Source organism: Lepidochelys olivacea (assembly GCF_965140295.1).
Source record: "Lepidochelys olivacea isolate rLepOli2 genome assembly, chromosome: 12".
Classification (NCBI taxonomy): domain Eukaryota; kingdom Metazoa; phylum Chordata; order Testudines; family Cheloniidae; genus Lepidochelys; species Lepidochelys olivacea.
Window position 1 is genome coordinate 37,501,363 of NC_140422.1, and position 27,916 is coordinate 37,529,278.

The window sequence follows — 27,916 nt, forward strand, 5'->3', positions numbered from 1 at the left end:
AGACTGGTCGTGTGAATCAACAGGTGCATTTCAGATGCTGTGCATCATATACACACCACAGCAAACAACATTTAAGCTGCAGCTAGAATCAAAACAGCAACAGGATCCATCATCAAGGCTAAAGCTATGTGGTCAGCTCCCTGCACTGTAGGGGCAGCTTTAAACCCACAGGCCCTATACTATCCCAGGGCCCTGCAGAATATACACTCCTGGCCCTCCAACCCAAATGCCATCTAATGCTAACACCAGCAACACACGGCATAGACCAAATTCCCTCCCCTCCCTTGCTTCCTGCCTCCAATGCCTGCCCTTCCAGCTCACGTGGCAGGCTGGGTGGGACAAGTGGACGGGCTGAGGGGAGAAAAGGATCTTCTGGGGAGAGAAATGTTCCTGATCAACGTGGGAAAATGAAAGATGAGGTGACTTCGCTGGAAGGCTGGAGCTCCAACCTTAACAGTGAACGTCCTGGTTTTGAGTCAGATCATTTTCCCCCCAGCAATGCCGACTAAGCCGCATGGCTGAGCTGTTCGGAGACAGCACTAATAAGGAGAAGCTGTTACAATTGATACTTGCTTTCTTTAAACATGATATGTAACCTCCACATTGGAACTGGACCCAGAGAACTCCATGCAAATTGCACCCATTTACACCAGCTCTGACCTTGGCCCCAAGAAAAATCTCCTGCTGACTTTGTGAATGGAGCTTCATTTGGTCACTTGGCTTGTCACACATGCAGGCTGCAGAGCCTCATTCTGTCTAGCTTAAGTTTTTTCATAGCTCTTTTCACTGCAGTCTCTCTTGTTCAGTGGCTGAGGCAGGAACCGTGTCTTGCTCAGTGCTTGTCCAGCTTCAAGTAAGCCACTGGTTCTCAGTACAGCATTTCCCCGCCCAAAACTGCACCCCTCTCATTGTCTCTGGGAGCCTATACTCAAATTATTCTAAACAATACACAGTTTGCTGATTGACTTCGCACTACATCTAGAGACTCAACTCCATAATCAGCTGTCAGCAGAGACATCAAGTACTAAACAACCATTCGCTGTTATTTTACCTCATCTTAGCAAATGAAACGATCAGGACAGCTCTAAGAATTGTCACTGTGACATCTGCTGGCAGCTACAGGCCACACAAATTAATTCTGTTCAGTGCATTGGGTCACATTTTGCGGATAAGATACAACAGGTCTTTGGGTTTACCCACGCTGTGGGGGACACATGCAAGGCCCCAGGTATCACTTAATGTAGAGGGATAGTCTCTGCTCCCATCTGGACTATACAGAAAGGGACATGACAGTCATGAACAGGGCCGTGTGTGCCGTGAGAGGCCTCTGGATTTACCAGCCCAGTACCTCACAGATAGTTCACAGAGCAGCAGTTGCCACTGTTTTAGTCTAAAAGCTGTCCTTTGGGTCCATGATGAACTGCACTCTAATCTAATCCCTGCTTAGCGCCCTGCACAAAGGCCAGCTGTTTGGGCTTTAACCAGGAAGGTTGAATTTCAGCCAGACATTCTCTCTCAGCTCCTAACACTATTCATTTCCCAAATTCCTAAAAGAAAAGTAACCCGAGAACATTGCAATGCAGCTCAGATTGGTACAGCAGCCAAAAACAAAACAAAACGCACAAGTTTTAATTTCCATGGGCTGCAGCACACAACCCAATCCCAGCTGCCTTCGGTGGTCTGCAGAACCACATCTGACAAGCAGGTTTTTCTGCTCTCCAGTCTTCAGAGCAATTGGGGAAGAAAAGCAAGGAGCAGGACAAAGCCTATTCAGGTGGAAAATCTGCCATATTGCTATTACCACTTAAACAAATGTGTGTCCAAGAAGACACAGCCATGAGCGCAGGGCTGTGAGGAGGCACAAATGTTTCTAAATATAAAGATGGAATATTTTTCCTCTCTTCTTCGTTCATTTATTCAGATTGGAAGAACAGTGCATCCTCCTCCCCCGACGCTGCACTGCTGGAAGAGATGCCTTTCTGCTGAGATATAAAACCCAAACCCTGCTGCTACGGTCTGCACTATAAACATTAAAAGCGTTTGCAGGAGCCTTTTGCTACTGCTGCCAATGAAATGTTTACTTCCTGCCTCCCAGCATGGAGACAGGGACACTTGGTCAATGAGAACATATGGTCAAAAGGGCTGGCTTGTATAAATTACCTTGATTAACAAGGCAAGAAGCCGTGCAAAGGAAGCCTGGTGCTGATCAAAGGTCTCCTTTTGGCTGACTGAGTTTGCAGACTAGCTGTGCTCCCTTAACCCCTTCAGTATTGTGAGAAAGTACATGCATGCTGGCAGCTACTGCCTTATTGCCATGAGTATTGGAATGTAGCTGCCTTAGTGGCAATGGGGCCGAGCAGAAACACTTTCCTATCTGGGTTCAGGAGGGCAAGACATTCTTGGGCACAGACTGAGCATTTATATTCGCTTTGGGGTGGCATGATGGGGCAGGAGGGTATTATCAAGAAAGGACAGCCCATCTGCCACAAGCTGAAAAATCATGGGAAATATTGGTATTGATGCCTCCTATGTTCTGCCCTGTGGCCTGCTACTAACTCCCCCAACTCCAATTTTGGCAGCTGGGGCCTTCAGTGTGATTGAGACATGACCTGTTGAGGGCCAGTGAACTCCCAGATGCTGGTTGTTACCAGTACAAGGTAGGAAAAGGCCATTTATCAGACACTGGCCAGCTGGCCAACAGCCACTGATGACACTCTATTTAATGATAATACACTGGAATTTATTAGACACCGCCAGCAAACTTTGGTTCTGGAATCCTACGGCTCCAGGCCCAGCAAACCTGGTCTCAGAAAAACACATCATTTATTTACAGAAAACACCACAGGAGCTGCCAGACCGTCAGACCCCAGCCACTCCAGTGTCCTGTCTCCAACAGTGGCCAGTACCACACCCTTCAGAGGGAGGTGGAAAAAACCCTACAGTAGACAATTATGGGATAACCTGCCTGTTGGGGAGGTCTCTTCTGAACTCAGGCCTGTGAGTGGTTGGCATATGCTCGGAGATTTTATCTCCAATATTTTATCTACCTATTGTAGGTCCTTATCTGAGCGTCATTAGTGTAATATCTGAGTACCTCACAATTTCTAATGTATTTCGACTGAACACCCCAGGGCAGCGCTATGACCCCCACTTTACAGATGGGGAACTCACGCACACAGAGTTTAAGGCTACACAGGCAGAGCAGGGAATTAACCCAGGTCTCCCAAGTTCTAGGCTAGGGCCCTAGCCAGTGGGCTATCCTTCCTCTGACTGCCCCAGTTCACCAAGAGGAGCCTCTTACCTGTTTGGAGTAGCCACCATAGACGATTATATTGCCCTCTGGAGTGGTAGCCATTTGGCAGCCAGACCTTGGAACAGGGCCAGTCCCTGATGGAGACAGCTTGGTCCATGTGAAAGTATCCAAGTTGAAGGCATACACATCGTTGTAATACACGTAATCTCTAGTTAGGGCACACAAAGACTGCCAGTTAGTACAGGGTAAAATGTTACTTCAGGGACACAATGGGGATGCTCTGAAGATTTAGCCCCTTGTGGGCCACACAAGGCAGGTTCATTTCCTCTGCAGCCGATGAATTTATGACATGACGTACAGTGTAAAATTTGAATTTGCAAGGGCAAAAATTACAAGTGCACAGCATCAATGTACAGCTGACAAAGCTACTTTAGCAGGTGGCAAAAACTTCTTCCAGATTCTCTGTTCTGTATTAATCATTACTTCCAAACTAGTCCCAGCAGCTCCAGGCACATAGTAGAATCCCAACTATTTAAACCAGAAAGAAGGTGGGCAACAAAAGATCTAACTATTTTTTGAGATCACCTGAACCAACAAAAAAGAGTGCAACACTCAAAACACCCTATTCTTCATTTAATGTATCTAGCTGATCGAAGAGGAGGTTGATCATGGTCTATAAGTACCTGCTTGGGCAGAAGATTTCCGACGGTAAAGGGCTCTGTAATCTAGCAGGCAAAGGCATAACAAGATCCAGCAGCTGAGACTTGGCAAATGGAAATACGGTCTTAATCTTGAACCGTGACGGTAATTAACCAACCAAATAATTGACCGCGGAATGCGATAGACTCTCGATCACATGGTATCTTCAAAACAGGACTGGATATCTAAAAGATATGTTCTAGCTCAATGACAAACCGTTGGGCTTGATACAGGAATGAATAGGGGAAATTCTCTGGCCTGTGTCATGCTGGAGGTCAGACTAGGTGATTGTCATCGAATCAGAGAATATCAGGGTTGGAAGGGACCTCAGGAGATCATCCAGTCATGATGCCTCTGACCTTAAAAAAAAAAAAAAAAATCTATGAATCCTGGAGCAACCAACCTGGCACTCTCGTGGAATCCTCCAAAGACGATTAACTGTCTCTTGCAGGCTACCATTCGGTGTCCACTTCTTCCCGAGGGCCCCCCTGTTACCCTGAAAAGCAAGTGATTGCACTGATCAGTGAGGGTTCCTTTTACTGATTTCAGAGTTCGTTCTTATTTAAAGATATTGGCAACAATTGGCTCAGCTCGTTCAGCTTCTAACGGCAAGGAGAGCACGGAGAATTTCGCTACCTTAATAAAATGTACATTTTCTTGCAAAAATGTGTGTTCTTGCACCGTTCAGTGTTTGCATAATAGGTATTTTGCAGTAATCGTTTCATTCCTCATGATTAAGTCATCTAGTCTCTGTGCTACCCAAGATCTAGAAGCCTTCTCAGTTATGACTCAAGCAGCTAATTTTCCAGGAGAGTTTAATGAATAGCAGCTAACTCCCACGATTGAGATAAAGACAGAGAAAACAACATGGTCTAATGATCTGACTGAAGGACTGGGAGCCAGAAACTCCTGAATGTTAGTCCTGGTTCTGACACTAACTCCTCTCTGAGGCCTTGGGCAAGTCACTTATCCTCTCTGCCTCAATTTACCATTGCTATCCTTTAATTGGCATTATATAGCTATAAAGAGCCAAGGTAGATTTCCACAGACAAGAGCAAATTAGCCTCAAATTCCCCGCACAATGACAATTTCACACTAGTCATAATAAAAAACCCAACCAGAGGAGTAGCATGTAGGTAAGAAATGAATTAAAATTGCTCTCATGTATTTTATTCTAGCAGGAGGAGGTGCAGTTTTCTAGGCTTTTGTTCTTAAAGGCATCTTCCATTTGATCATGCATTAAAAATCACTATTTTCTTTCTCTCTTATAACGAAATTGCCAGTAGATTTCCCCAGAGCATGGTGCAATTTATTTATTTATTTTTAAAGGGGGGTTTTAAATCAATGTTTACAATAAAATAAAACCCTGCTTTCAAGGCAATTTTGGTCCCATAGATATTCTACGTTTCTACTGTCAGTGTTCTCTCTGAAGCCGATTGCCATTTCTGAATGATAAAAAGCTTATTCACTGATTTTCATGACTGTTCTTAATAAACAAGCACACGCAACTGTGCTATCAACTCCATGTTTTCCAAACAATTAATATACCAGCTGGGGGCCTGACCCAAAACCCAGTGAAGTCAACTGAAAGACTCCCATTGACCTTCACTGTGCTTTGGATCAGAAGATTTTTCATCCCCTCCCTAAAAGTTGCAATTTAGAATGCAAAACAGATGCTAAAATGTGGTTACTGGAATTAGCAGACACCTTGTTGGAATGAGCCTTAAATGAATGTCTACTCTATAACATTTAATTTAAAACAGAAATACTCCCAAGATATAATCCTTATTTTAAAAAATACTTTTATCCTGAAACTTCATGTGTGGGTCCAAATACCGCCTCCTCAACCTCAAAACATGGCACTGGAGAAAGTGAGGGATGAAATAAAAACAAAACAAACCATTCTCTTCCATTTAAATTGCAAAGGGAATCTGCAAAATCAGAGGCAGATCCCAAGGGAGAACAGCACTGCAGAGAGATTTTCAAATAAATTGGTCCCCACATGGATTTCTGCATTTAGGAGTCGAGATCTCTCCGAGCTAAGATCTCTCCCATGCTCAGCGAGATTCAGTTTTATTTAACAAGATGTAACCCCAGTGGAGCAAAATTTATTGGTTTAAATTGAAAATTTCACCCATCTTTTATATTTTGTCAGGGTTAAATAGCACTTTGAATAAGCACAAACACCCCCCTAAGCCCTAGACCAGTCATATTTATATAAAGCCCAATAATGTTCTATAAACTTCACTGACATATGGGATCTCTCTAGTCTATGGGTTTTTTTTAACCTAAGTTTCCCACCATTGCGAACACCAGAGCAGCTCCCAAGTGAGAGCACTTGTGCAGATGAGCCACTGGTGTTTTAACCACTGTGTCATCTAGCCCTGCCCAGAGAAGGTCTGGACAGGGCAACGTTAAAACCATCAGTTGCTATGGAAGTCTTGTCGACACTGGTACAACTACAGCCCATACTGGGAATTTTTTGCTAGAAAACGTAGTGCATCATAGGAAGAAAACGCTCTTGTCTGAAGAGTTTATAATCTAAATAAGGCAACACACAAATAAAGAGCAGGAAAATCCCACTCAGCTCTTAGCTCATGATTAACTTTCAGTTTTTATCCATTTTAATCATTTTCAGATAAAACCCTGGAAAGATCAAAAAGAAAAAGCTCAGAATCACCTAAAAATGTACCTGTCTGTAGAGGCAGAAAGTTTAACACGACCCACACCACCAAACAGGAAACTTCATCATCTGGTCAAGCAACCCTGGCAATAATGTAAAATATTGTACCCTATTCGTGGCCCAGAAACGCATTTCAGAGACAGGCTGAGCAAGTCTATGATTAATGCTTTGTTTCATGGGCGCAGATATCAGAATGCTGTAAATTCTCAATGCTTTTATCAGAACAGGACCTAATCTAGACAAGGAGAATATGATTCTAACTGAGTTACACCAGTGCAAATTCAGAGGAACACCACTGGCTAATCTTACTCCTTCTCTCAGAAACTGACAGATAAATCTTGAACAACATGTTTCTATTAGACGAATGACGATGACTTCTTGGGAGGTCTATATACCTCCCATCCAGAAGATCTCAGAGAGATTTTAAACACTAATGAACCTAGTTTCACAACTACCCTATGCGGTAGGAGATATTTACCTCAATTTACATAAGGGGAAAATTGAGGCACAGCCATTCAGGGCCTGATTTTCAAAGGTTTATATTGCAAATATGTGCACAAAAGGCCTGTTCATTTTCACACACAAATACCATAACTGTGTTCACATCCACAGCTATTGAATGCACAAGTAATCCGTTAAGTATCTAATTTATAATTTGCACATGCAATTACCACACTGATGCACAAAATCACAACATTTGCACACACAAATTAGGTGCATATTTGTGCGCTTACTCTATTGAAAATCAGCCCCTCAAGTGACTTGCTTGTGCTCACAAAAGACATCTGTGGAGAGGTAGAGACAGCCTGGCTTCCAGTCTGCACCTTCACCACAAAACCATCCTTCCACCTATCCTTGTGGGAACTGGGCCTTCTGGCTGCAATCCCGCAGAGGGGCGCATAAGCAAGGAGAGCTGTCATTCAGACAATGCCACACTGAAATACATCCTAAACCACAATGACTGATTCATAGATCTCAAGGCCAGAATCGTGATCATCTGGTCTGACCGGCTGTATAACACAGGCCATAGAATTTCCCCCCAAAAATTCCTAGAGCAGATCTTTTAGAAAAAAAACATCCAGTCTTGATTTTAAAATGGTCAGTGATGGAGAATCCACCACGACCCTTAGGAAATTGTTCCAATGATTAATTACTCTCACTGTCAAAAATGCACACCTTATTTCCAGTCTGAATTTGTCTAGCTTCAAACTTCCAGCCATTGGATCATGTTAGGCCTTTCTCTGCTAGATTGAAGAGCCCATTATTAAATATTCGTTCCCTGCATATATTCTTACAGACTAATCAAGTGAACCCTTGATTAAGCTGTTTGTTAAGCTAAAACAATGGAGCTCTTGGAGTCGACCACTATACGGCATTTCTCTAATCCTTTAATCATTCTCGTGGCTCTTCTCTAAACCTTTGCCAACGTATCAACATCCTTGGATTGCAGGCACCTGAACTAAACCCAACCTTCCAGCAGCAGCTGCACCACTAGGGACTGCTCCAGATTGCTTTGTAAAGGGTGTTAAGCAATCGCTCCTAAAATGCTGTCCTGAAATATTTAAAGCATCATATTTCACAAAACTGACCGAGACATATCACAGTGCTTGTTAGCGCTCAGGTGCTCTAGTGAAGGGGGCCACAGCTTAGACAGATTGCCATACAGGGAAATACCAGCCCGGCTTTTGGGGGTTCGTTGGCTCACTTTGGGGTGTGAACTGGGCCACACATAGAGAGCTGTCTGCCTAGAAATGAATGCTCTCTCCAGGAAGGAAAGGTGCAAACTGATTAAAACTTTGTTCTGCTGTAGAGTGGGCAACAAATAAATGATTCTAACTGAGTTACACCAGTGCAAATTCAGAGGAACACCACTGGCTAATCTTACTCCTTCCCTCAGAAACTGACAGATAAATCTTGAACAACATGTTTCTATTAGACGAATGACGATGACTTCTTGGGAGGTCTGGATTGGATTGGGGCCTCTGGGCACTGCTGTAACACAAACAAACAAACAAAACAAACAAGGTGGTTTCAAAATAGCTGCTGGAATTTTAAAATGTGTGTGCAAAATGCAAACAAGTAAAAATGGCTGCAATAATTATACTTAGTCACGTGTCCGGTAGTGAATATTGCTGCTTTGATCTGTGTGGTGACACACACAGCAATGGCATTAGGATCATGGGCTCCATTTATCCCTCAGCCTTCGCAAAGCAGTGGGGCTCTGTCTTTGCTTATTTCAAAACGATCAGAGTGTAGATTAGACCACACGTCTCAAGCTTCCTGTGACGTTGCTAAAGGTCCAGTAGCACGAACTGTTAGGTTTTAAATCACTAAGCCATCCTTTCTGGCCTAAGCTCCAGGACTGAAATAACTAGATTTCCTAGAAGCATAAGTTCAAATCCCAGCAGGATGATGTCAACTGTTCACCCTACACAGGTTCACACATTCAAAACCTAGTGGTTCTTTCAGTGGGGACTTAAAAGACTACAGTCTTGCCTACACTGCCTCTGTACCAGATGCCCAAATATGTCTTTGTGACACATGCCAGAAAGGTTAAACATCCTGCAGGATAAATGACCCAAATTCAAATTTTAGAGACATACTGGCAGATGTTTGTGTTTTTGTGTGTTTACATATATATTGTTAGAAGTTAACAATGTAATCAAACAGTTCCTGTCTGTGCTGTATTCAGTTAATGAACTGGAAATATAGGGATATCACTGTATTGAGCTCTCTTTGAAGCATATTGCAAATCACCCGCGAAAGGTGGAAAACAGGCAATTGCCTTTTGTTAATCCACGTAGCTAATTACTGGTGATGTTTAGGAAACAGGTCTACTTCAAAGTCTTGATGATTGCCTATTGTTCGCCTAAGGCCTATCCAAGCTGTCAAAAGAAGGCCTGGAACTGTATGAAGGTGGCTTGGGTCCTGATCCATTTTCATGTCAGATCTGCTTGATGCTTTATGCAAGGGAAGCTTGAGTCATAAGACTGAGATCTCCAGTCCCACCTGGATCACCCTGAATATCAATTTTGGACTATGGACTAATTCCAAAAGAACTCTTTGCAACTACAAAGCTCACCATCTCACATGGCCCCACAGTATGCCAACATTTTTATGGCTGACTTAGAACAATGCTTCCTCAGCACTCGTCCCCTAATGCCCCTACTCTACTTACGCTACACTGATGACATCTTCATCATCTGGACCCATGGAAAAGAAGCCCTTGAGGAATTCCACCATGATTTCAACAATTTCCATCCCATCATCAACCTCAGCCTGGACAGTCCACACAAGAGATCCACTTCCTGGACACTACAGTGCTAATAAGCGATGGCCACATAAACACCACCCTATACCGGAAACCTACTGACTGCTATTCCTACCTACATGCCTCCAGCTTTCATCCAGACCACATCACACGATCCATTGTCTACAGCCAAGCTCTACGATACAACCACATTTGCTCCAACCGCTCAGACAGAGACAAACACCTACAAGATCTCTATCAAGCATTTTTACAACTACAATACCCACCTGCTGAAGTGAAGAAACAGATTGACAGAGCCAGAAGAGTACCCAGAAGTCACCTACTACAGGACAGGCCCAACAAAGAAAGTAACAGAACGCCACTAGCCATCACCTTCAGCCCCCAACTAAAACCTCTCCAACGCACCATCAAGGATCTACAACCTATCCTGAAGAATGATCCTTCACTCTCACAGATCTTGGGAGACAGGCCAGTCCTCGCTTACAGACGGTATGTATAGTGATCTCTAACCAATACTCTCTCTCTTTTCTATTTTAATAAATTTTAGTTTAGTTAATAAGAATTGGCTGTAAATGCGTATTTGGGTAAGATCTGGAATATTCATTAACCTGGAAGGTAATGTGTCCGATCCTTTGGGATTGGTAGAACTTTCTGATACGATTAATAAGATTTTCAGTAACCCTCATCATATATGACTTGAGTGGAGATCTAAGGCTGGGTTACTTCAAGGGACCTGTGTTTTGGCTTCTGGGTAACCAACCAGTAAGGTATTATAGAAGCTATTATGAGGCTAACTTGGTGGATCTAAATACTGGAATGACACCAGCTTTGGCGATTGTCTGCCCCATTCTTTGCCGTTTGCCCAAATTAAGTAACCTCAGTATGGCTCCCCCGGGACCTGGGTCACAGTCTTATAACATCTGACTCTTATCTAGCGCATTTCATCCAGAGATCTCAAAGTGCATTGCAGATGACATCAGTATCATTATCCCCATCTTACTGATGGGGAATCTGAGGCACCGAAGAGAGGGTAATGGTGTTACCATGTAACCTTGGCTAAAATTTCATCTCCCTCGCCACTGGTGGCTAATTTACCATGCATCAGTCTCCACCCCAGAGGTGGCTGCATTCAATAGTGCGGCATGTATATTGTAGTAAGTGAAGGGCTTTGGGATTATTTGTTACGATTTGTATTACAGTCGCACCTAGAATCTAAGAGCAGAGACTGGAGCCCCACGGTGCTAGGCGCTGTACCTACACATAGTGAGAGAACCTCAAAAAGCTTGCAATCTAAATAGACAACACAGAAAAAGAGCAGAGACAGGTAATATTATCCACATTTTCCACATGGGAAACCGACTCACAGATTGAGAGACATGCCTATGGTCACAGATGAAGTCTGTGTAATCATTACACTTTATTCACTCAGAAGTAAATATTCCAGTTTGGAATTTCAAGGAAGCTTTGAAATAAATATATGTAAGAAATTATTAGGACTCTAAACACAAATCCCACACAAGCTCTTATTATTATTCGCAAGACCTAAATCAAATTCAGGGCCCCATTGTGCTAAAGACAGTCCCTGCCCCAAAGCCAGGACAGGGGAAAGTGAAAGAAAAAGAGCAGCATTATCTGCATTTTACAGATGGGGAACTGAAGTACAAGGAGACTGAGTGACACCCAGGGTCAGACAGGAAGTTTGTGACATAGCCAGGAATTGAACTCAGGATACTTTAGCCCCAGGGGCATTATATAAAAGACTATTATTGAGAAGGATGGAAAGGGTAGAAATCAGGTGCTCCAAGATGGTTCCAGGAAGCCATGCAGTCCAACACATACTGAACGCACCTCACGCACAATGGACTGAACCGTCAGTGTGCGCTTGCGACACCTGAAACCACTCCACATTTCAGAGCCCACAGCAGGGTAATCTCAATAAATCAATTTCTGGCACCATTTGGAAATTGTCTTCCATTTTTCCAGCCATTTCTTTGTTTTTGTTTTAAGAGGAATACACCGAAAGGCTGGAGAAACAGCTGTTCAGAACAGGGGTGGTTTGTTGCTCAATGCTTTTTCACAGCAGTGCTCTCGCAATGCCACCTGCTATCCCAGTGGCACAGATTAATCAAATCAACAGTGTCAAGGTGCTGGCAGAAGGCGAACTTGTAATCTCCCATACGCTGGGCTCTGCTGTTTCACTGGATAAATTTGCCCACCGCATGTATTCATCTCCATGCAGGCTATACAGTGGGTGTGTTAAGCTGATGTTGCAACTGCTAACTGAAGCCTCATAACACGAGAGTTGATAATGCAACATGACTCCCATGTAGCCGCACTGGTCCAGCAACTCCACAACCACTACACTCATTCTGGTTTTTGACATGCCACTCCAGCAGGTATTCAGGTACCGGCTTCTAGTAACAATGGATTGGTTATGCCCGGCATCACCCATCCCCATGGGAACAATAATCCCAACAGGTAGCCAGCATCTAGGCCTCCGTCTGGCAACCGCTTAAGCAGGTGTATAACTTTATTCACAGCAGCTTTCCCATAAACGTCAGTGGAAATACTCTCATGAATAAAGCTACACACATGCAGGATCAGGGCCTGAGAGAGCAGACAAAAGTTCCAAAGAAAGCAAGTGCACCATGTTTCACACCTCCGACAAAAACGTAATACAGCAAATTTGATCTGCTTTGTCCGTGCTTCCCCACTTCCCTTGCAGACTGTAATCAAGATGCCACATGAAACAACACAAAGACAGCAGAAACTTGATTTTCACACTTGGTCAGGTTAGCATTAAAACAAAGACATCTTCCCCCCCATCCCAGCCTCCTCTGCGAAATCTCTCATTAACACAGATCTTGGACCTCTTCCCAAAGAGGAGGCAGAGATGCACTTTGTTTTTATTTTAACATCAGGAGCATAGCACATGTGCTATCATGAAATGCAGACCAAACTGAAAGACAGGCTTCCAGCAAGCAAATTGCCTGCAAAACAAGGGAACAAATGGACACAGGATTGCAAGCCATGTGGCCATGACGACATAAGATCCCAGGGAAAAGGTATCCTGAATGTTAAAAGTTTCAGGGTTGTTAAATGTTAATAGGATGCAATGATTAGCCCCATGCATAGAAACAGGAACATTGGTTTAATTATGAAATAGTTACATCTCTAATTATAATCATATATTTGAGGGCAACAAAACATAATCACAACCAAGTGAACTGCAGCATGGCATCACCACAAGCAACAAACAAGAGGAAGTACTTTTTCACACAACGCACAGCTCACCCTGTGGAACTCATTGCCATAGGATGGTGCGATGGCCCAAAGTACAACTGGGTTCAAAAGAGAACTGGGCAAGTTCATGGAGGACAGGTCCATCAATGGCTATTAGCCATGATGGTCAGGGATGCAAGCCCATACTTGGGGTCATTTGGGGTGATCACTCTTAATGTCCCTGATCAGTACACTCCCCCTGAAGCATGAGTACAGGCCACAGAGACAGGAAACTGGGCAAGACAGACCATGGTCTGACCAGCTGTTCTGTTCTTATGTGACAGTTTTTCATGGGGGAGGTATTACGCTCTCCCAGCAAGAAGAGGTACCTAGTACTTCTGCTCATTAACCCTGAAAGCTGGTATTTCAATGCGGGCCCAATCCTACACAGTGCTGAGTGCCCTCAACTTCCATTGACTTCAAGGGTAATGTATTTATCGTTATGCAAAAACTATATTTCCCCCCCTTGCCATGTTTGTTGATGATAACCATGCACTGGAAGTTTGAAACCAAGATCTCTTTCCATTGGATGATTTAGTTGGGGATTGGTCCTGCTTTGAGCAGGGGGTTGGACTAGATGACCTCCTGAGGTCCCTTCCAACCCTGATATTCTAAATTCTATTCTATGTGCAGTGCACGTGGGTTTATCATTGTGAAGCTAAACATCAAAAGGTAAAGTAAATACAAGAGTAGGGTCTGACCCGGCAAGGTGCTGAGGACCTCCTGAAGTCAATGAGAATTGAGGGCATGTACATCTGGCAGGACTGGGCCCCTAATGAAATGCAAACTTTAAATTCATCTCAGCAGTGTGCAGAAGCTCATGCTGGGTACCTCCTGTGGCAGAGTCAGATACACTTGTTGGGTACTGCAGGGTTGTCCTGGGGCTGTCCACACAAGTTACTTAGGAACCCCAGGCTGCTGCCACTGATTTCATCCTACCGGAACAGTAACGCACAGAAGCACCTGGATTTGGGGGGTGTGTGTGTGGATTTGGGGGGGGGGGGTGTCACCTGCAGGGCAATACACGTGCATAGATTTTTCCAAACTCATAAGAGCAAGATAGGTAGATCAAGGACTAACTCCCTCTCAGCCTCCAGTGGGCTGTTGAAAATGAGAATCAGTTGGATTCTGATCGAGTGGTCAAATGTCCGAAGCCCATGCCGGGAATCCCCCATAACTGTTTCTTTGCATTGTCATTGACAGCCTCTGCATGTCACGCACCTTCCATCCCAGGGTTTCTAAGGGCGACATTAATACTAGCAACTTAGGCCTCTGACATCCTCTTGAGAAGCAGGGAAGTATTCTTACTCCCATTTTACAGATAGGTAAAACAGGGACGGTTACCCAGCAAGTCAGCTGTAAAATCAGGAGAGAAACAGTCTCCAGATTCCCAGTCCTGTGGCTTAACTCCCTGACCACTGTCCTACTATACATGCAAAGATATTGTAAGAGACAATCCTTGCCCTGAGGATCTCACACTCAAAGCAGACAAGACAGACACAGTAAGGACTATCATCCCCATTTTATAGATGGGGATCTGAGACAAAGAGAAATTTAAGTGACTTGCTCAGGGTCACAGAGAGGGTCAGTAGTAGAGCCAAGGATTGAACCCAGAGCTGCTCTACCTCAGTCCATAACCTTATCCTCAAAGCCACCCTCACCCTCTCTTGTAAACGCATCTTTATATATATATATTAATTTTATAAATAATAAAAGCTAGTAGCCAAAGTGCAGGGAGGTGCTCATATGCATAAGACCTCAGCTATTCCACCACTGGGCCTCTCTGGGGCAGTGATTGCTAACTGTATGCAAGAACTTTGCTCTGTGGCCAGGTATTTAAACATGTTTTTAAACTCAAAATAGAGAGGTAGAGTTGATTCCCTTCAGTTCCCCTCTGGCGTAGTCATGTGGCTAAGCAAGGAGGCCTGCTCCTCCCAGGGCTGTACCATCCCTCCAAGCAAACTCTTAACCAAGGCGAAGCCTCTCTAAGAGCCTAGATGGATGGAGCAATGAAAGGGAATTGCATTAAAATAGGATAGATGTCGCTGTCCAGAGTGGGAGGGGAGAATAAGCCACACAACAGTGCTGGTCATGGCAGAGAATGACAATGCAGAAAACCAGCTGTGCTGCAGAACTTGTTCGATAACAAAGGGCTACAGTTTTGCCCACTGAGAGCGTGTCTCTCATTTTCTGTTGATTCCTGGATGCAGGCCCCATGGGAGTCACAGAGCATCTCCACCTTTTCTAGCACATGCACCATGAGAAATAATCAGAGCCCACAAAGGTAGACCTGAAGACAGCTGGAAAATCATGCAGCCACACAGGGGCCTGAGCAAATGCAGCTCCCACTGAAGTCAACAGGGTTAATTTCAGAACATCTCACTTACTTGATGTGCTCCCAAGTCTTGGTGGCCAAATGCAGAACCCAGAGATCCTTGTAGTGGTAAAACTGCTCTCCGTCAGGAGAAGCAAACTCTCCACCGAATACCCACAGCTGTCCACCCCCCTGGGGCACCACTGCAGCCTGCCAGAAGAGAAAGAACACGTCATATTGCCTTTAAAAAATCAGGGGCTCAGGAATTTCGTCAGTCAAACATGCAGCCGCTTCTGGAACACGACATTGCAGACAAATAGCAGCAACTGTTGCGGCATCGCTTAGCTACGGTCGCTCTTAAGGGATGGAAGGACAAGAAATCTGGAGATGAAATTCAAAAATCGCTTATTGTCTACAGTAGATTTCTGGTGCATCCTTCGCTGCAGCATCATGCTGCCAGGTCTGTTAATCTGGCTCACATTGGGAAAATTCATTGGGATTTATCTTTCAAAAGAAATGTTTAAAGTCTCTCCCCCGCAGCAAGAGGAGAAGCTCTCTAGACTATCGTGCCAGAGACTGGGGTTTGGTAGCAGCTCTCCGATCGTTCAGCTCTCGCCATGCATCCCATAGACAACACACAGGTTGGCTGGGGAAGACACAGTGGCATACAGAAAGGGGAAGTTCCTGCCTTCTTACTTGTAGATAATGTGCCACAAAAGGGCAGGCGACCTCATGAGAGGAACCACCATGACAGGAAAGATGGTCCAGTAGTCTGAGCACCAGCCTATGACTTGGGAGACTCAGGCTCAACTCCTTGCCCTGGGTCTCCCAAGATTTGGGCATAAGCCTAATTTATACTCGCTGAGAGATAATGCATATGAACATCATGGATTTGCAGGCAAGTATGTTGTAATGTAGATACCTACCTGGCTCCGTGCTTGTACAAACACATGATTTCCACGGGGGATCTGGTATTTGCAAACAGAAGTTGGGCAAGTACAAAAGCATGTATGTCATTGTGTGCACCACTTTGAAGATATGGCTCCAAATCAATTGCAAAGCCAAGATCCCAGATTCACAAATACTTGGTAGCATTTGTTTGTGGCCATTCTCACCCAAAGCCTATTGGCTGTAAGGTAGAACAGCAGGATGTCATGCCAAGGGGAGATTCTGTGTCAGAGGCTAGAGCTAACAAACGAGGCTGCAGGTATGCACAGATGATCCAGAGACGCACTTCTGTTTAACTGCTAGCTAATGAGGGACCAGCTTTACAAACAAAGTTGCAGGGAAGGCAAGAGATTAGTCAGTTAACTGGGCTGAATTTTCTCCCATGTAACAGTAATTAAGTATCAAACAGAAAATACACCACAAAGCGCTCCAGGTAAAATTAAAACAAAAAATGACATGAGCAGTTAGTTGTCTCTTGCAATTCCCTGGTAGTCAGCCTGGTAGTAAGATTTAATTGTGAGAGTGCCACCTGCTGGACAAAAAGAAAAGGTTTCCTTGTGGCACCTTAGAGACTAACCAATTTATTTGAGCATGAGCTTTCGTGAGCTACAGCTCACTTCATCGGATGCCTGCTGGATATTGTCACTTCAAACAGCCAGGATTAGCAGTGCTTGTATAAGCAAAAAGGATCTCCTTTCAACAAAAGAAAACCCTAGCTTCTGGCAATTTAATGCATTTGTTCTACGACATCATATTCCATGCCTATTTAAAAGTATTATTTGAAGTTACTTTCCCAGACTTATCTCGTGGTTTATCAAAAATGCACCAGCTTGTAACTAGGATTAATACCACGCACATGAACGATGCATTAATTTAGATCCTAGCCCATTTGGAAAAGTAAATGCTTTGCCTGCCTGTGTTTGATTAACAATTTTATGTACTCCCTAGTTAATACTTGTCACATCTACCATCTGGAATATACAATCTTAAATGCTCCAATACCGTACCTCAAGGTTTCACAACAACATCATCTATTTTAAGATTTTTCTTAGGAGATTTTAAAGTTATGTAAATATAATTCGCTACGAACAGCTGTCTGTATAGTGCAAAGATTCTGGGAAATCAAAGGGCCCAATCCTGCAAGCACTTACTCCTGGGTGTAGTACTTACTACCATGAGTAGTCCATTTGAAGTTGCTGGGACAACTCACCGTAGTAAGTATTACCACGCTTAGGAGTGAGCATTTACAGATAGGACCATTATATGTGAAAGGAAACTTCCAAGAAACCTGAAGACTGATATGAATCTTCCTTCTAGGGTCACCCATCCTTGATACTTCTGCCTGCAGAAAATGCTCAGGTACTCATCACAGTGCAAAATGGGAAATGAATCCATGTTTTAGAATCCTGTTTCCCTGCAGCTCTTTCACCTGGTGGTGTAATTTCATCACAAACTCTTGAGGCAAGGATCAAGTCTACCTCTATATTCGTACCACAACCAGCACAAAGAGGCCTGATCCTGATTGGAGCCTTTGGGCCCTACAGTCATATAAATATTAAATAATAAGAATTTCACAAGCTTTGCAAAGTTGGACGAGGTGAAGACTTGAATAAGGAACCCAGGCACTGCGGGAAATGGAGTTGCTGATTCAGCAAGTGGCGCTGTTCCTTCCGAATCAGTAGCTGAGTCTGCTGTGAAACCTAACAGAAATGTGACCATCGTTCAAGCTGCCGGCCTGCTGAGACCACAGCCTGTCATGCTGACCAATATTGCCTCATGGTTTCCTTGTACTCTCCCCTAGGTCTGCGTGCCTCCATCTGTTGTCTCTTCTCTTATGCCCAGATTCTAAGCATTTTGGGAGAGGGATTATCTTTCTTCTGTGTTTGCATAGCACCGAGCACGAAAGGCCTCCGGTCCATGACTGGAGCTCCTAGGTGATTCTATACTACAAATAAGAATACCTGATCCAACATGATGCCAGCGGTACTGTGCTGCTGTCTTTCAGATGAGACACACAGCCAAGATCCTGACCTCTTGTGGCAATCAGAGATCCCTTGTTTGTTTGTTTTGGTAAAATCAGGTATTTTACCTGGTGTCCTGCCACATTTCACACAGAGCAGTAACGCTGCTCCTCTCTGAATTCCATATTGTTTTCCTTTCCTGTCCTACACTGCTCTGCGCATGTAAAAAACTGCCCCGCCAACGCAGTGGATGCATTTCAGTGACATTGCAGGCCCTTTACCTAGCTTGAAAATCACTTTGAGATCCAGCTGAAGGGCGCTACAGAAGGGCAAGGTTTTATTAAGCAACTTTGGGTTCTTTAAACCAAGTAGTACTCGTTGAAAAGCCCCTCCCCTAAGATCCCTCGTGGTGTATCAGAGCGTCAGGGTGATTCTGTCTTTGCCAATAGGGGGAAGAGAACATCAGAGGAGGCTGGGTTAGAAGAGAAAAAAGATATTACTTTTCTAATTGCTACAAAAAAAACCTAACCCATGCTAATCATCCCACAGCTATGCCCCCAGTTCCACACTGTGCACCGCACCAGCAGCCCGCGACTGAAATCAGTGGGGGTCTGTGAAGGGGTGACTCACGCAGCACAAGCAGAGGATTGGGGCTTTAGTCCGCCTCATCACGCTTAACTGGGAGAATGTAAAAGTACCAGAGGAGAGACATGGACAACGTGGAGCAAGTCTGAAGTTTAGGTTAGCTGTCACGAGGGTAAATGAAAGTTGGATCCCCACCCCAGAGCATGCATGTCACTGGACAACTGTCTCTGTATGTTACTGCAGGTTGAGGAACCAATGTTCTGATCCTGTTTGACAAATACCGTGTTCCTAAGGCAACTTTTTAAACCTACAGGGCCAGATTACCTCCTGCACCAAGATCCACCCTCTACAGAAGGCAGCTAATACAGCTGGCCTGTGTGAAATGAGTTGGGAGAGGACTCGGCCTAATTCGCAGGGCACCGCTGTTTGCGTAATAAAAACCATCTCCACAACTGGCACTGACAAGCAACCATATTGGCAAATGTGCCAGAGGAGAGGAAGACCGAACTGCTCCCTCACCTAACTTGAGCTGGTAACTCAGAGGTGAAGGGCTGCACATCCTCGAAGGAACAACAGAAGCCTGATGGTCGGAGTACCTCGGAAACTGCAAAATAATTTCCTTTGCACAGGCATCAGCTGCCTCTGCAGAATGTGGGGAAATTGTTTGGGACAGATATGGCAGCTTCCTGCCACATCCTTGGGAGATTTTATTGAATTAAGTTGAAGTATCTTTGGGGTCCACTGTATTAATTGCATGGTTTATGTTCGACTGTGTCCTGCTCCATGGGGGAGGGCTGCCACAGCTCCTCCAGGAACCAAAACCATGGGTGGTGCTGAAGGCAAATCACCCAGATTGCAACCCCCAGAGAAGTACCATGTCCTGGGAAGGCATGCATGTACTCATTCCAACTGGATTCTCCAGAGACCAAGGGACCAAAAGGATTTTTGAATAAACAGACTCATCTTAAACTGACTTGGGGCTCTTCTTCCTGATCCAGCGAATGCACAGGACTATCTGCCCAAGCGGGCCCCAACTCTTGCGGAAGGTTAGAAAGACTTTGGCCTCCTAATGCTGTTACTGTAGCATTAGAAGGAGCTGTGTGGTAACTTGTAAACTGCAAGCAATACACTGGTCCTAGCCCTCGGAAACAAAGCAAGGAGCAGATACTGGCCATTTTCAGCAGTCTGGCTTGCTGGGAATATCACAGTGAAAGGCAGGGAGCTGTACAGCCTTAAAACCCCCTGGTCAGGAGGGAGAGAGACATGCGTCTCCACCCCAGAGAGGTGACAATCACCATCACCATGCCGGTCAGGTGATCAGTAGCCTATTTCTACTGCTATACTCTTATTATCATAGAGATTCTATGGTACACTTTGACTCATTTAAGTCACAGTGAAGGATCATCCCTCTAATTTCTCAGCACAATGAGCCACAGCTTGATCACAATGTTGGCATCGCATTGTGACTAGGATACTAAGAAGTCCTAACCCCTTGGAAACACAGCTGTCTATTACCATAGCATCTTGAAATACAACATCAAGAAAAGGAGTACTTGTGGCACCTTAGAGACTAACCAATTTATTTGAGCATGAGCTTTCGTGAGCTACAGAAGTGAGCTGTAGCTCACGAAAGCTCATGCTCAAATAAATGGGTTCGTGTCTAAGGTGCCACAAGTCCTCCTTTTCTTTTTGCGAATACAGACTAACACGGCTGCTACTCTGAAACAACATCAAGAGTAATTCTAAGTGCTTTACCTGATGGGCACAGCGCCTGGGAGGAGGATTTGGGATATCTACTTTACTCCAGCTGTTCTTCCGGATGTTGTAAATGTACAGCTCATTATACAGGAACGTCTGTGGGAGGGAAAAGGAAAATGGTATCACCAGAACTCACCATTTAACTTTACCCAACAGAAGCATGTCAAATTCTCAACCTGCCTCTACCAGAGGCTGAAAGAATGCAACAGTCCTTTTCTACTAAGCAAGAACAAGACAAGGCCAGCCTGCTGGGTCCATGGCATCACTCTGCTCTCATGCTAGGGGATCAGAGTGCCATAGGCAGGATTGGGTTTGCGGCTTGCCGGGCCCTATGCAAATACGCGGACGGAACCATCCTGTTCCCACCCCATTTGTGAGAAGGTCCAACCACCATCTCCCTGCTGGCAGTCACCTCAGACAGCAAAAAGCCTCCACACACAGCTTACATGGGCCAAGAAGCCAGGAGATGTGGCTGAGGAACAGCTTTCTATGTCAAGGATACTATTTAGGGAAGTCAGTCTGCAGCACAACCTGCTGGTGCCTGGGCAAAATGGTACCACTGTGGGGAAAATCAGGGATGGCTCCCTGGCTGGTGGATTGGGTGCATGTTTGAGATGTGAAGCTCCTGAAAGATGGAGCCCAACACAGCTGCACAGCCTAAGGCTGCCCATGATAAGGGGGTCAACAAACATGGGGACAAGGGTTATCCAGTGGATATATCCACTTGGACTTTCAGCAAGCCTTTGACAAGGTGCCTCAGCAAAGGCTCTTATGCAAAGTAAGCAGTCCAGCAATAAGAGGGAAGGTTCTCCCATGGATCTGTAACCAGTTAAAAGATAGAAAACAAAGGGGAGGAATAAATGGTCAGTTTTCAGAATGAAGAGAGGTAAATAGTGGGGTCCCCCAGAGGTCTATACTGGGACCACTGCTGTTCAACATATTCATAAATGATCTGAAAAAAGGGGTAAACAGTGAGGTGTCAAAATTTGCAGACAATACAGAATTACTCAAAATAGTTAAGTCCAAAGCAGACTGCGAAGAGTTACAAAGGGATCTCACAGAACTGGGTGACGAGGCAACAAAACGACAGATGAAATTCAATGTTGATAAATGCATGGTAATGTTAGGAACCATTAGGAAAGGGATATCTAATAAGACAAAAAATATCCTAATGCCTTTATATAAATCCCGGGTATGCCCACACTTTGAATACTGTGGGGAGATGTGGTCGCTCCATCTCTGAAAAGATGTATTAGAATTGGAAAAGGTACAGAGAAGGGCAACAAAAATTATTAGGGGTCTGGAACAGCTTCCATATGAGGAGAGATTAAAAAGACTGGGACTTTTCAGCTTGGAAAAGAGAAGACTAAGAGGGGATATGATAGAATCTATAAAATCTTTACTGGTGTCGAGAAAGTAAATAAGAAAGTGTCATTTACTCCTTCACATAACACAAGAACTAGGGGTCATCCAATGAAATTAATAGGCAGCGGGTTTAAAACAAAGATAAGGAAGTATTTCTTCACATAACACACAGTCAACCTGTGGAACTCATTGCTGGAGGATGTTGTGAAGCCCAAAACTTAAGAGGGTTCAAAAAAGAACTAGATAAGTTCCTAGAGGATAGGTCCATCAATAGCTATTAGCCAGGATGGGCAGGGATAGAGAACCATGCTCTGGGTGTCCCTGAACCTCTGATTACCAGAAGCTGGGAGTTGATGACAGGAGATGGATCATTCGATAATTGCCTTGTTCTGTTCATTCCCTCTGAAGCATCTGGCCACTGTCAGATGACAGGATACTGGGCTAGATGGACCATTGGTCTCACCCAGTCTGGCCGTTCTGATGAGTACTATAAAGGTGGTGCTCAGCTATGACAGATTGAAAGCAAGGGGAAATGACTGACGTGAGTGGAGCTTGTTAACAGCCAACGCAGGCTAGGGTAGCACTGAATCAAAGCCCGATGACTATAAACAGACTTGAGCTTCCAGGAAGCACAAGGAGCTTCCCACCTCCAGGAATATGGTAAGTAAGTTCAAGATTTGGAGGCAGGAACTGTTGAGGGACCACCAGTGCTTACCCCTTCTGGGCTAACAGAAGCATCTCACTTTCATGGTGGGGCAAGCGGGGCAAACACACAGTACAACAGGAACCAAAGATGAGGGGTAAATATGGTCCATATCAAGCCTAGAGAAATTATGACGCCCTGCAATATTGTTGCTTATGCAATCACTCTGACCCCTTAATGGACCCCAGTGCTCCTTGATCCTGCCGACACAGCTCAGCTTAGGTGTGAGACAGTATTAGCATGGAATTAAAGGCTATTTTGCTCTTATTCTGAGAAAAATGTATATTTGATGACCTCCGCTTGGAATTTTTGCTCCAGATGAAACCCGTACAAATTACAGTCAAGGCAATGGGGGAGGGAGGGGAAGGATAGATAAATGGAAGAATACTTTACTTTTTGGCCATTGAAATATTCACCTCCAAAAAGGATCAATTCGTCTCTCTCGGGATGAGCAGACAAGGAGGCGTTCAGCCTGCATCAGAAAGAGAGATGGGCAGACATCAGCACATAACAGAACCATTTGTAACTCAGCTCAGAGGCTACTCGCTACAGTTCTGGATGCATAATTTAACAAGCCCTAGCACGTCTCCCCTCTAGGCCAAAGTGCCTCTCCATCACCCACACAGCTACGAGTTCCTGATCATTTTTTTTTATTTCCAAGCCAAAAACTTTCTGAAGAAATTAACTTTTTGGAAACTTCCAGAAAGGCTAATCTGAAATCCTCTCCTATTTTAGGAACACACATTACATTGTCATTTACCACGGCCTTTGACATGATTTTAATTTTAATGCTGATGAATAAGGAGCAAAGATTAGCTTTGTCATGACACGCAGCTACGGCTCTAATTGGGCTGTCTCATTTTAAGTTATCTGCACCATTCTTCCATAGATACCGCTGTTCGCTTCAGATTCCCACACCTGTATGTAACAGGAGTTTGACAGCATCTAGCACTTCACGGGATCAGACCTCAAAGAAGCTCCTTGTTAACTGATCCGCCCAACTGCTTTCTGAGGTAGGCAAGTATCATTATCTCCTCCTTACAGAGGGGGTACAGATACAGAAAGGTCAAGTGTCGTTCAAGGCACTGAATCAGTGGCAGCTACAGGTCTAGAACCTTGCAGTGCCAGGATACCGATCCTGTGCTCCGGCCACTAGCCCACTGTATCTTGTATCTCACAAGGCATTCTCATAACAATTTTACCAACAATTTTAGGGTAGCATGCCCTCAGCTTTCCAGCCCAAGTCATAAGGTTCCCCTTCATTAATCTATGTTATACCGCCCAAAGCCCTCAGATCTAACCACCAGCTTCGATAAGATTCCCCACTTTGGCTCTTTTTAGCAGGCTGAAGGGAAGATAAAAAGCAGCTGTTAGCAGAGAGGTGTTACTGGTCCCTTTGATGCTCTGAGGACTGAATACCCTATACATTTTTATCCCTCCATAAAAGTGTTTTTGCCTGATACTACATCCTCCACTCTCAGGATATAACTTAAACTTAAGTTTCATTGATGCCACCACTTGCTGAAGAACAACAGTCAAGGTTCCCGGTGATCTCTTACCTTGGTGAGGGTGGGGGACAGGCTGTCTCAATTATCTGGGTCTTTTTAGCATCTAATGTCTGGAATTCTGCTATCAGGGCTTCAAGATCCTCCTGAAAGTAAACAGCCAGTTGGGCATGATTTTTTTGGCACATACTGTCATCCACATACCATGAAAACCTACCCTAGCCACTAGTTCGATTTTCCTATTTTCCTTACATTTGATTAGATTCACCTCATTAAACTATGAGGTACGAAGGTTATATATTTTTTCCTCCTACACTAAAGGCTGGTCCTCCCTGCTGTATATTGCTGAATTTGTAAGCAGGTTATACCACAATGCCATGGCTAGTGCACAGTTCCTACCCCTACAGAGGTGTTTCACCTTTACTGGTAAGCAGTTCTGTAGCACAACTGGTAGTTGAAACACAAGTCTTAGCACAGGGCAGCTGTTTCAGCATTTGTGAAACTGATGTGCGGATCTAATCGGACAGATGTTAAAATCCACTGTTGTTCTTTCTAGGCCTGACTCCTGTGCAAGCAGAAAGATAAATGTGTTTGCTATTTCAAATTTATACTTCATCTGAAGAGACAACTTCATGTGTTATCTTTTATTCTCCTTCAGTTTCTGTAAAGTAAAAAACAGAGCACGCAACACCAAAGCCCCCGAATTATGCAAGAGTCAAAGAAAATCTCTTCCCCACTCCCCCTTCCTCTTTAGATAAGAGTTGGAAAGTTATAACCATCCATGTGCCCTAACAGTACTAGGACTGTTCATTCTTTCTTGGTCCAACTTTCTTTTTTTGCTATACTTGCGATCCCTTGGTAAGACACTCGAATCAATTAGTTTAAACTTTCTCATTCTGCAGCAGCAGGGTGGCTGGGAGTCAAATTTGTCTCCGGTCAAATTTAATTTTTTTTTAAATAAAAAAATCAATTTGACAAATTCAAAGAGCAATAGAAATGTTTAACCATAAATAAAATAGATTTCATACAATCCCTTTCTTGTTTTTGCCACCAACCAGGCAAATAAGACAATTGCTCATACAAGTGAAACATTACCACTACAGAATAAATATTCTAAGTTTTGAGCCTATGAGGCAAAAGACTTTTGGGTCAAGATTTGAGATTGCCATTTGAGAAATTATACAAATTATAAAAAACCAGGTAACGTGGCAAATCTTCAACCTGGCCAATCTTTAGTCTGGCCAGACCCACATGGGCAAAACCATCTGTACCTCTCAATACCAGCATCTCTCTCTTCCAAATAAGCCAATTGCATTGTTTGAAAAAGGAGAGCTCTCTAGTGAAACACTTAAACACATGTTTAACTTTAAGCATGTGAACAGTCTCACTGACTTCATTAGGAGTGTCTACTTGCTTAGCCTTAAACACAGGCTTACATCTTTCACTGGATCAGATGAGAGTGCACCGTACTTTGCAAGACTGAGCCCATAACTCCTCTCCCTGGTTGGGGTTTACACCCTGCAAATATTTGTAGAGGGTTACGCCACTTACTTACTCGTGATTTAGCCAAGTTTTACTTATTTAGGTCTTGGATAAGCTCTTTCATAAATAGAATCTAAATAAAATCTAGGGTTTTTTTATCTGACCCTGTAACTCAGCCTTTCTGACCCCAACTATTTTTATTTATTGCTCTTCTTTATTGCTCCATTAGTCAATTCAAATTGAAACATTTAAAAAAAAAAAAAAAACAAAAAAAACCTCCCCATGGCATTTGCAGCTCAATCCTTGCAGCACTCCACAAGGACCTGCACGTACTAAACTTCTTTTATTGTCTAGACTGAGAGCAGTGCAGATAGCAAACAAACAGCATGGCGGGCGGCCCAGATCCTGCAATTCGCTGTATGCCTGCAGCCTGCTGACCCTGCACACAGGCACAAGAAAACAGTGAGGCAGAGTATAGGCACAGCTGTCCGTCTGTGTGCAGTGAATTGCAGGACTAGGGACCTCAGATTTGCAGGATTCTTTCAGACTTTAGAAATGCACATTGCTTTTTGTGACATCACTAAGTAAAACGCATCATTTCCCAATACATTTTTTAAACCTGGCAATGTCTTTTAAAAAATCCCTTTTTTGCAGCATTGCTACCACTGAGATTTAACTTTAAGGGCTAGATTAGCAAAATTTGTCAAGTCTGTGGCAGCCACAGCTTCCAAGAAGAGTTTTCAAGAAGTGCACTGACAGCTTAATATCCACAGCTTGCTTTCACAAACACAGGACACTGTGTGGAGGAATGCACGCTAGGACATCTGCGATAACATGAACAAGAGAGGCCTTTAGCTTTCAAGAGAAACTTTTCCCTTAGGCATGGCTTGTTTGAAGCTCACGTTATAGGAAAAAGAGCCCAGACAGAATGAGGATAAATGCGACGGTTCTGTGTTGAATTTCACTTGTGTGTGTGTTGCTTGCTGTCTCCTCAGAGAAATCCATGGGGACGATGAATACATATTGCATCTGCAAGCCAAAGGGTTAAGCGTCTCACACACACACACCCCGGGCGGGAGGAGATTGGCAGCAGTGAGCTCTTCAGGGGAAGGCAGCTCTAATAAAACACCATGGGGGAAGGAAGTCTTTTAGTTAGTCACGACCAGGAGCTATGGCACAGTGTGTGTGTGTGTGTGTTTGCTGCACTAGCCGCCTGTACACTCTGCTGGGTGGGGGAAGCAATCCCCTGCTACCTGACCTGCCCCAGCACCACCACTCACCTCCTCCTTCTTAGCTCTCTTGGAGACTTTTTTCTCCATCTTAGCAGCTGTTTTCTCTGCCCCTTTCACCTTCTTCTCCTTCTTGCTTTTCTTACCCATGCTTTCAGCCTGGGTCACTGCCAGGATGCACTGTGCAGGAGGCTCCTGCAGAGCGACCCAGCTGAGCACAATCACTTCCTAGGCAGTCAGGGGTGATTTCCTGCCTGGGGTGGACAGGAAGGAGCTCGCCAAGTGCTGTTGTGAATGCCATCTGCTGGGCTGGATGGCTTCTCACACCAGCTTGCTGCCTTGCTGGGCAAAGCCATGGTGCAGCTGTGCTAGGAACAGGCTTTGCTTCCTGTCCCAAAGGGAGAGGTACAAGGCCAGCCCGAGGCTTGTGCAAAGAACTGCACCCCATGCTAGGGGGAGGGAGGGTCACTTTGAGCACACCCGAATGCACCCAGGGGTTCACCCACCCACTAGCTTACTGTGAGCCCACTTTGACCAGTACCCAAATTACGGGGAAAAAGTCAGGGGGGCCCTGACTGTCAAGTGGCTTACTTTAATTTGAACAGTCGTGTGATGTAAGACAAAAGGCAGGTAGCCCCAAAAAGTAATAAGGGCCCCCCCAAAAAAACTCCCCTGTAATGGAAGCCCTAGCTTTGAGCTCCAAAACCACTGGTCTGGAAAGAAGGGCAGTTTGCCCCAGGCACTCCAGTTGGGAGGGCCCCCAAACCAAGTGATGTTGTGATCTGGCACATGGGGGTCGCAACACCACTCAGGTTTGCCCTTGTTTGCCCCTCCATAGATGAGGAGGGAACGGGCCAAACCTGAATGGCACCATGACC

The 27,916-nt window shown here is 44.5% G+C and overlaps 1 protein-coding gene across 2 annotated transcripts in view; it reads right to left on the bottom strand.

The window, feature by feature from the left end:
- KLHDC4 (kelch domain containing 4) overlaps nt 1–27,275 on the bottom strand; it is a 44,780-nt gene extending 17,505 nt beyond the window's left edge. For both annotated transcript variants that reach the window (XM_084644320.1, XM_084644319.1), the window contains exons 1-7: nt 27,090–27,275; nt 24,382–24,473; nt 23,216–23,294; nt 20,752–20,850; nt 15,576–15,712; nt 4,356–4,448; nt 3,302–3,461 (exon numbers count right to left, since the gene is read on the bottom strand). In XM_084644320.1, coding sequence (XP_084500446.1) covers nt 3,302–3,461; nt 4,356–4,448; nt 15,576–15,712; nt 20,752–20,850; nt 23,216–23,294; nt 24,382–24,473; nt 27,090–27,188 — 759 coding nt within the window. In that variant the 5' untranslated portion in view covers nt 27,189–27,275. The remainder of the gene's footprint in view (nt 1–3,301; nt 3,462–4,355; nt 4,449–15,575; nt 15,713–20,751; nt 20,851–23,215; nt 23,295–24,381; nt 24,474–27,089) is intronic.
- Between the last annotated feature and the right edge of the window lie 641 nt (nt 27,276–27,916).